The sequence below is a fragment of the Brienomyrus brachyistius genome, chromosome 10 (assembly GCF_023856365.1).
Source record: "Brienomyrus brachyistius isolate T26 chromosome 10, BBRACH_0.4, whole genome shotgun sequence".
Classification (NCBI taxonomy): domain Eukaryota; kingdom Metazoa; phylum Chordata; class Actinopteri; order Osteoglossiformes; family Mormyridae; genus Brienomyrus; species Brienomyrus brachyistius.
Genome location: NC_064542.1, coordinates 19938273 through 19948185, shown reverse-complemented (window position 1 = coordinate 19948185; position 9913 = coordinate 19938273). Strand labels below are relative to the sequence as shown.

Here is a 9913-nt window from a genome sequence, read left to right as displayed (position 1 = left end):
AATATGATCGTGAATACGGGAGTAATGTGCCGTGAGCCCTGGGGCAGATGGCGCAACACCATAATCTTGCCCCTTGGTTGTGGGTTTGAGTCCTGCCCCTGGTCAATATCCCCTGCCTTCTGCCCTGTGTATCCAGCGATAGCCGTTGAACTCCCTGTGACCCCAACAACAGAACATTTGTCTGTGATATCTATGGTACGTAAATAAACTAATGCAGCACAAAACTGAAAAAAATCTTCCATTATACATAATTTAGAAACTATTTAAGACATTAATACTAAAACTGCTATATCCAAGTTAGTTGTGTCAAATCTTCTTGCGTGTACACAATGTGTAACTTTTTGTTTGTGTAATGTTTCTTTGTTTCTCTGTAATGTGATATCAACATCGCATCAACAAACCGTTTCAGCACCGAGAGGTATAGTTTAATATCCACAATCCTTTGTTTTTTTTATTTTCTGTTTTTATTGACCTTAGATTTTTGCAGCTACGTGTTTATGTACTGGGTAGAAAACTAGCCATAGAAACATAAATAAATATTAATTTCAACTTTTACCATTAAAACTAAAACATAATGTTATTAGGTACAAGTTAAAGTTTTTTTTAACAATACCTTTCAGTCTTCAAGTAGTAAAAAACATACAAATATCCATGTAAAATAATTTCACGGAATAGTCGCATTGCTGTTTCACTAAAAGTTAAAACTTTAAGTAAATGAAACTCTGACAAATCTGTAATTATTCATTTGAACCATATTAAACATGATAGTAGCAGTCATTAAGCCCTCCGGCTTTGTAATATTATCTGGATGTGTTCTCCAAAGGTAGCACGCCTGCTTGGAAGGCAGGTGCTGGTCAGCTTGTCTGTTTGTATTGCATTTTTTTTACAGGTTTTTTTTAACTCCATTACACTGGTCCATTGAGTTTATGTTTGCCCAGGGAAGACATGCTAAACTTCTGCTTTCCATCTTCACGGTATGACGTTTTCTTTTGCCGTTGTTGACAGCTGACAGGGAAAAGGAATGAATCTGGTTAGTCTTAGAACACATTTACTGGCATAAAGTAATGCTGAGTTCCACAGAACAGCGGTTTGGAATCGATTTCGAATAAGCTTGCTTACTTTAGATGGATTAGGTTCTCTTGGAGGATGTCTTGGAACGCATGCTAAGAAAATCCCTTTATTCCCCGAGGATAGGCCTCAGGTTGAGGTTCATGTGGGTTAAGGACCAACGTGGTCACGGCTTGGCACTCACCTGCAGTTTTCTGGTCTGAAGGTCATTCCCATCAAGCGGCAGATGCGTGGGCTGTTCCTACACTTGCAGTGGCACTTTTCTGGGACGGGTGAGTAGCCAAAGGTGCAGTTAGCCTGACAGACGCAGCTGCACGTCTCCCGGTTCCAGTGCTGGTTTGGGGGACATGGCTCAGTCGGGGGAGGTGCCCTGCAGGCACACTTGCAGGATTCCTCGTCAAGCATGCGACGTGGTCCGCAGCTGGCCTGCGTCAACCCGTTCCGGCACTCGCACTCGCACTGTCTGTTCAGAGTCCGGTTTGGGCCGCAGAGGGTCAGCAGGGCTGTGTCCAGGGGTGCTTGGCGTTCAGAAGATTTAATTATTGTAATAATTACATGTATTATAATTATATGATAGGTGTAATTGTGTGTTGATTGATTGTGTGTTGCTGTTGATTGCAAAAGCATTTAGCATGAGGTTTTACAGGGTTCATACCTTCAAACAGTGTCGTGACATGGCATGTATATTAAGATCTGGCTTACCCATCTCCCTGGCAGAGAGGGGACTCAAGTGCATGCATTTGCACTCAGTGGGGTTCCACACCAGTCCAAGACTGCAGGGAACATCTGGAGGGGAACATCTGGACATGGGGGAGAATGTGTGCAGGCTGAGACCTGTGGTACAGGCAGCATTTCCTTCCATCTTGGCTCTTCATTTATTATTTGGGACTATGGTTGAAAGTCGTAAGGACCTCAGCATTCAAGCAGTGATGAGCTGGATGAGTGAGAGGAGTAATCTACAGCAGCCCCCCCCCCCCCCCACCTCCCGTTTTAGATTAATAAAAATTATGATTATGAATCTCTGATCTATAATGCACTATTGATACCTTCATAATGCAGTACACAGCATCCTTAATTCTTATACTGACCATCGCAATGCATTAGGAAGGTATCTATAGTGCATTATGGATTAGAGCTTCACTGGAGCTAATGAAGCATTATAATCAACACTATAATGCCTTGTGACGATGTTATAATGCTTTATTAATTCTGGAATTTTTAAGGTATCTGTAGTGCATGATAAATGAGAGCTTTAAGTGTTACTATGATACTGCTCCAAGGATAACATAAATGGTCATTTATGTGCCCGTGTCTGAAAACAGCACCTTACTCACCGGGACAGCAGGTTGTTGGCCGTGGCCCTTCTGCTGATGGTGTGTAACGGGCTCTTTGGCTGACACTCGCAAGACGTGTGGTTGACGAATGTCGTTTTGATGATTGATTTGTCGTTCTGCACCGGGACCAACTCCAACACCTGAGTGACAGCGGGCGGAGGGTGGGACACAATTACACATGTTCCCGCCCCTACGGCTTGGCCAGGGAACAGGCTAGTCACAAATTCTTACTGTCTTCTCCACTAGGGTGTAGCTGCTGTTGATGCACTCCTGGCCCTCATTGTAACAGCAGCCCCCGCAGCGATGTACGGAGACACAGCGTGGCACGAAGAAGTTACTGGTGCTCTCCGCATACTCCTTTGCCACCTCCACGCACACCTCACGTGGCTGGCAGGCCGTCAGCTCGATCTCCTTCACGATCGCTGTCAACCGAGAGCAGAGTGACAGATTGAGGCAGCGGGCAGCATTCCCCACCAGCCAACGTGCGTCAGTTGTTGTACCTTCTGGCAAAAGCACTTAATTTGCTCCAGCCAAAATATTGAATTGGGTTTAAAACATAATTGAAATAAAAATAATTAACTGTAATAACGATGGGAGTAATCGCTATTTTGTTGGTTGTTTTCTGCTCATAGAGTGATTGAAAAAGCAACTGAAATGCAAAATCGTAACTTTAATTTGTTAATGAAGTTGAAATTGACAATGAAAAGAGGAAATATCTGCTGCTGCAATTGAAAATACATGTACACATATTTTTATACATACATAAACACACATATATAAATATGGTACAAATTACACTTTAAGATGAGCAGCCATAATAATTTCTTTACATCTTTTGCAGCCTTCTTCTTAATTAAAAAAGACAAAGTCGTTCATTAAAAGGATACTTGACCACCAGAGAGTGCGGGAGAGTCCCAGGCGCTGTGACCGGTGGTCATGCAGGACGATATTTTATCTCTACTGCCGTATTTCTGCTCTGGGGTCTGCTGGCCATATGAGGACTGTATCTTATCACCTTATCTTGTCCCCCCCCCATGATATTAGCTAAGCAAACAGCTCACAAGGCCACCCATGCTCACAGCCGACACACCCCAGGATGCCGTCCTTCCATCTTGAAAGTTGTCTGATTTATTCATATATGCTATTTGTTTAACTCATCAAATGTAATCTTGCCTGAGGAGAAGCGCCTGTGTAAAAACTGCGATGAATGAACAGCCGGCTTGAATTAAGAGGTTATTGGCATCTGGCCTTGCATCTGAAGATGCATTAAAAATGCTTGGGAAGGGCCCCTGGAGAACATTCAGGCAATGAAGTACTGATCGTCTGCGCAAGTACACATCTAGTTCTGATGTGTAATTTGTCTGTCGCCCCCTTACCCTTGATGGCTTCGACAGCATGAGGCTCGGATGCCTCACGGGGAAACCTGCCGGTCTCCTCCTCGTACAGTGGGAGAGCGGGCATTCCCTGCACCATCCTCTTGAGGCAGCGCTGCGCCAGGGTGTATTCAGGGTACAGCAGCTCCAGCAGCTCATCCACGGTTGACACCCCCTCCAGCCACCTTTGCCTGCTGCTGCTCTGGGTCTGGTGGGAGGCGGAAGATCTACCAGTAAGCTTGGATTTACTGAGCGGCTGTGTCTGGGTGTCTATTTGGGGGTTTTGCCGTAGAATTGAATCAGTGGGTAGCACTAAACCTTCAGAGCTTCACAGAGTTCTGGCTCTTATTCCTACTCACTTTGAGTTGAGCGGCATGTTCTCCCCATATTCCCAGACTCCAAGCCCAAAACCCTGGTACAGGCAGTGCCCAGGTTATGAACGAGATCCGTTCCCGAAGTCGAATTTGTATGCAAGTCAGAAAAATAAATGCAGTACAAAATAATAACAATAATAATAATCCATCCATCCATCCATCCATCCATCCATTTTCCAAACCGCTTATCCTACTGGGTCGCGGGGGGTCCGGAGCCAGTCCCGGAAGCAATGGGCACAAGGCAGGGAACAACCCAGGATGGGGGGCCAGCCCATCGCATAATAATAATAATAATAATAATAATAATAATAATAATAATAACAATAATAATAATCCATCCATCCATCCATTTTCCAAACCGCTTATCCTACTGGGTCGCGGGGGGTCCGGAGCCTGTCCCGGAAGCAATGGGCACGAGGCAAGGAACAACCCAGGATGGGGGGCCAGCCCATCGCATAATAATAATAATAATAATAATAATAATAATAATAACGATTATTATTATAATTTAAGCCCAGATTTATTATTATTATTATTATTATTATACAGTGAAAGTAAATGTAAACATAGTACTGTACTGCACTTCAAGCTAATGAACCAGTGAAGCCATGCAGTGTTTTCAGGAGCATCACACAGTACTGCATTCATTCATTATTACAAACCATTGTGTTTAACACAGATTTTTTATATGACAAGCTTTATGGGAGTCTACATAAAAGTATGAGTTGTACGTAAGCTGGGCGTTCTTAATTCAGGGCCCGAATGAAGCATGAGTATGTGCTCTGAGATAGACTGCCACGCTGTCCAGGGTGTCCCCCGCCTTGTGTCCTGTGCTGCTTGTGACCCTCTATCAGACACCCCCTATTGTAAATGGATGGATGCATTTGTGGTCCAGTTAATATACTGTGTAAATTGTAACCAGTGGTCCTGATTCTCTGAAAAAGGGGATTTCGTTAGGTTGCATCAGGAGCTCTTAACACAATAAGGAAAAAAATAAGGGTAAAGCATAAATGAGAAGGTTGAAACAAAATCTGAAAACTGCTCTAAAATTGCAGGTCTCCCAGATGTTCCAGGAAGCTGAACTCCTTATCCTTACTCTGACTTCTTCAGCAGTGGGCTCTATGCCATGCGGTTACGTCAGTATTAATCAATCTTACTGTACCGCCCCCCCCCCCCCCCCCAGACCACCCATCCTACTCCACCAGTCTACCCCCCCTATAGGAGTATGGGTAATGGCCTCCTACTTCCTGTACCCAGTGCCAGAAACATTTCAGAAAATGAAACACTGGTGCATCAGTCTGTGAAACTCTCTTATGTTCGCAAGTGGGACAAAGTTACAGGCAAAATCGGTGGCAGCTGTCAGAAAGAGCTGTCTCCTGTTCCTGCGCTGTGGGTTATCTGCAGCAGGTTAGTGAAGCTCGTGTTTTGGTCTGAGGGTGGGCTGACACGTACAGTCCCCCATCGGTGCCAGAAGGATCTGTTTATCAAGCCCAGACAATCTAAAGTGGGAGCTCTGCAGCCGACGCCACTTGCTTGTAGTCCTGCGTTGTGGTGTCTGAGTTCCGACAGGCGGATGGTAGCCTGTTTGGACATAATCCGCATTAACTGAGCAGGATGTGACAGGCAGGGCTGCTGATGCAATGGGAGATGGGCGGCTGGGTGACACCCATAAAGATAACCCCGGACAGCCATTGGTTGCTCAGTTATATGATCTACTGTTGTCCAATGCATGGCAGCCTCACTCTTCATCTCATTGAGACTAAACTCCACTGCCTTCTCCGCCCAAAACCATGAGATTTTTACGTTAATTCCTCAGCTGTCCCGCTCAAAACACGATTTCTCCTGCCCTAGAGATATCAGCATCTATGCCGCACACTGGATGAGCCTGTCTGCCGAGGATGTCATGGAATTTCATACCCTGCATCCAAGCCCTTTTAGGTAACCTCGAATCACACGAGGCTGCAGAAATAAGCGGTCAGGTGAGGGTCAGGTATGAAGGTTCTGCTGGCAAGTGAAGAAAAGGCTGGGTGAATGGGAAGGGGGTAAAGTCGGGATAAAGTTTCAAGAAGAACCTGACGAGATGGACTAAAGGAGGACAGCTTGCTAAGAGACTGTGGGCTCCCTATGATCTTCCCAGGACATGTTCACTGTTTTCTTTAAGCAAGTTACACCCTCCATTCCAAAAAAATTTTAAAATAAACATTGACATGAATATACATGTGCACGCCCACATATCCCTATAAAATTCCTGGTATTCACGCATCATGAAACCTAACTATCAAGCCCAGGAGGTTAGATGCGATGCAAACTTTCAGGCTAATGAACTTCAAAAGAAATGAGATTAATAATTAAGCAGCGGAACTTGTCGTAACCCAGCCTGGGAGTTGCCCAAGCGCAAGCATCCTCTTTAATGACAAGCATGTGCTGGGGAGTGACAGCTGTTTGCTGCTGGGGGGGTTCTTACCTCTGGAAGCTGCAAACCTTTGCGTTCATCTGCTCGGAAGTCACTCCCATGACTGAGAATCAAAGCATTTAGGATCCAGAGAGTGAAGGAGAACGTCTGCATGGAGCGTCGATGTCTTGAGGCCACCCTGCTCATAGCGCCGTGGCTGACTCGCCACGTACTGAGGCTGAGTTTGGATTGGAGAAGGACCTTAGCCTGCTCTCTAACCCCAGCATTCTTAGCAGGAGGTCTTTTAAATTCCTTCCGTCTCATAAAGATTAAAAACAATCAGGATTCTTTTGTCACCACCTCACCTCATCTTTCTCGGGATCTCTTGGTGGGAATTAGGTTTTGCTGGCTAGATCTTTCTGGATCATTCCATAGCAGGTGTCATAGTGGCCTCCACTAGTCCTCAGTGGTGTGTTAGAGTCTCAAATCTGTGACAGAACCTTGGCCCCTCTCTCTCTCTCTCTCTCTCTCTCTCTCTGCATAGTTAGCCTCCCTCTTTCACACAGAAATGTGGGAGGAGCATTCACTGGGGTCTAAAACGGCGTGTGATTATGTGCACAAGATTGTGTAAATCAGAACACAAGGGCGGGTCAGCCATCTGGGAGATGGACGACTTCACTTTTTCCATGTTAAGGGGCCGGGCGAACTGAGGTTTCGACTTCTGTAAGGTCGACTTATTCTCCTTTATCACTGACAGATACAAAGGACAAGCCCTGTTACACAAATTAACCACAGTTACGGAAATGTCGTCTCTGGTTTGATTTTTCTAAACACCTCTATGTTGATACGGATCAGCAGCCAAACCAGTTTTGAATACACTACACACTTTGTTCAGCATATCAGGATGTTAGAATCTGAAAAGTATAACATAACTTACCAAGTGGAGGCCCTGCAGCCTGTTTCTCATGATTCTGTGGGCCGACACAGGAACCAGTTTCTCCTAAGGCAGAGGAACCAAGTGTGGTTCATGAGAACCAAATTTCATATGGCAGGCAGAGAAACACAGGATCGTGTTTCGCATTTAGGATTAAGATTAGCTTTATTGATCCCATTGAGAAATTCCGCATGCATTTAGTGCCAAAAAGACAAAATGCAAAGGCAGGACACATAGTACAAAGATAATAATAATAACAATAACAATAATACTATACTACTACTACTACTACTACTACTACTACTACTACTACTACTACTACTACTAATAATAATAATAATAATATGTGCAAATGAATGACAGGCAGTTAGAAGAGTTTCCAGTAATTTACCAAGTCCTATCACTAATCTGTTTCCTATTACTCTTCATGCTTTTAGGTGCTTTGGATGCCGGCTGACATAAAGATACCTACCAGCAGCCCTGTTACCTTAAAGAATTCCTTTCTTCTGGACTTGCCACAATCACTTGGCTTTACATTCCGCTGGAACATCTCTCTGTGCTGTCAGTGATGTCATGTGATGGTGTTTGTTTGTTTACTAGCCAGAATAAGTTGAGTTTTTTTTTATATGGAGATCTAGACCTCACAGGGAAGCGCACCTTGAAAATGGAATAACAATCCTGCAAATAGAAACACTGAAAGCTGGACAGATTTAATGTTTACGGGGACAGCTTGAGGCTGTGTCGCATGAAAGTACTCATGGGGTGACACTGCTAGCCTTTCATCTTCTTAAAAAAATTCCAGGGAACTGTGTGATTCCATGGGGGGGCGGGGGGGGGGGGGGGACCTAGTCACAGACACCCAGAGCTTTCCAGTTCCTAAAAAGGTATCTCCGAATGTTCTCCCTGTGTTTCCTCTGAGGAATACTTAAGTGAATTTGTTTCTCTAAACTGAAGAGCAAGTTTTCAAAACTCAGTTAAAAAAAAAAATCTTTGGACTTGATTTGATGAAAATTTAAGAGTTCTTAAATGGATTACATTCTTCACCTGATTACAGTTTTAGTTCTGGGTTAAACACAATTTTGCCCTTGGTTTGCGTACAACTTCTTTCAGGGCCAGGCTCACCAAGACCCTCTACTGCAGTGTTTCGTACTCCGGTCCTCGAAGAACCCAAACATTCCACGTTTTTTCTCCCTCATAAACAATCCATGTTGTTCCTAAGTGGAAGCTAGGATGGAGCAAAAACACTGTTGTACTGGATTCAGTCCAGTTATTATGCTTGTCATGCTTCATGTGAAATGTAAATGTGGCGAGATTTATGTTTTCTACACCTGCTCCAGGCTTCACCTCGGAAGGTGAAGCCACCAGTCCTGCCTACACCCCAAGAAAGTAAAATAAGGAGACGCAATGCAACAATTTGTCACAAATAAGTACTGGAAACCAATTAGAAATGATGCCTTGTGATCTCCTGTAACTAAAAGAGACCAAAAACAGGGAACTGAAACAGGTGAAGCTAAAAATTGTTTTATCCTGCCCTCTTGTGTCACACACATTGAACTACACGTAGCAGCATGATATTTTAGGTCCTCCCGGTTCCTGAGAATGTGTATGCTAACGCAAATAAATCTTTCATTTCTGGCATTAGTCAGTGACACAGAATGATTTTAAGAAGCTTTACACCAATTAATACAGAACTCAAATATAAAGGATAATATAATAAAGTGGTTTAATAAGCGTTATGCTTACAGGTGACAATGGGCAAGCTGCCGTCACCCAATTTTAATCTTTTATTCCTGTGTGTATCCCTGCAGTGTTTTCTTGGTGTTCAACCTCCAAAAAAGAGAACTTGAAAATAAATGTGAAATGTTTGGAGCACTTTTGGTAAAAAGGGGTCTGAAGATTGTGCAACTTCAGAACTGGGTCTCAGAGGAAGGTCCTTTTCAGAAGTTCCTCAAAGCCCGATACACACTTCTCTGTCCTTAATGTACTAACAGCCTATGTGAAAACCTCCAAATAAAGCTACCGTTTGTCTTAAGAGTCCTTCTTATGTTGAGCGGCGCAGACACTGATACCCTGAGCTACTCTGAACTGCTGTTCACCGCACGGGTTTTCCTCATAGACACGACCCTCTTTTCTCCAGAAAAGCGCCCTCAGGACAGCTCTCATCCTGGGACTTTTGAGTGTAGCTGCACCTAACCCAGGTCTTTCACCAGGGAATTTGTAAGTAGAAGTAGTTCTACCCCCAGTCATGTAATTCGGTTTCAAGGTCCACACTGTGCATGAAGGCTGCCTCTATTTATTTATAACACCTTTCTAGCTCCAGAACTAATTCAAACCCATAAATAATGTCCATTGCCAAAGGCCTGATCTTTCTGGATCCTACTTTCTTGTACTTGTACCTCAAAATGCACGGACCCCTCTCCCCTTTCGCCTTGCTGATG

General features: G+C 44.1%; 1 protein-coding gene across 1 annotated transcript; it reads right to left on the bottom strand.

The window, feature by feature from the left end:
• Window positions 1–403: 403 nt before the first annotated feature.
• On the bottom strand, window positions 404–7047 carry LOC125750858 (vascular endothelial growth factor C-like). Its single transcript, XM_049029173.1, has 7 exons — window positions 6614–7047; window positions 3779–3983; window positions 2634–2824; window positions 2403–2542; window positions 1771–1868; window positions 1253–1586; window positions 404–1005 (listed from the first exon to the last, which is right to left on the bottom strand). Exons 1-7 carry the CDS (start codon window positions 6863–6865, stop codon window positions 906–908), a joined length of 1320 nt encoding a protein of 439 aa, XP_048885130.1. The 5' UTR covers window positions 6866–7047; the 3' UTR covers window positions 404–905.
• Between the last annotated feature and the right edge of the window lie 2866 nt (window positions 7048–9913).

Bases quoted from the DNA above. Each gene is read 5' to 3' on its own strand.
- LOC125750858 (XM_049029173.1), bottom strand. From the start codon at position 6,865: ATGAGACGGAAGGAATTTAAAAGACCTCCTGCTAAGAATGCTGGGGTT. The intron at 3,984-6,613 runs GTAAGAACCCCC...GCCTCCCACCAG, and splicing joins AAGGTTTGCAGCTTCCAGAG to ACCCAGAGCAGCAGCAGGCA. The intron at 1,869-2,402 runs GTGAGTAAGGTG...CCCCATGTCCAG, and splicing joins GCCAACAACCTGCTGTCCCG to ATGTTCCCCTCCAGATGTTC.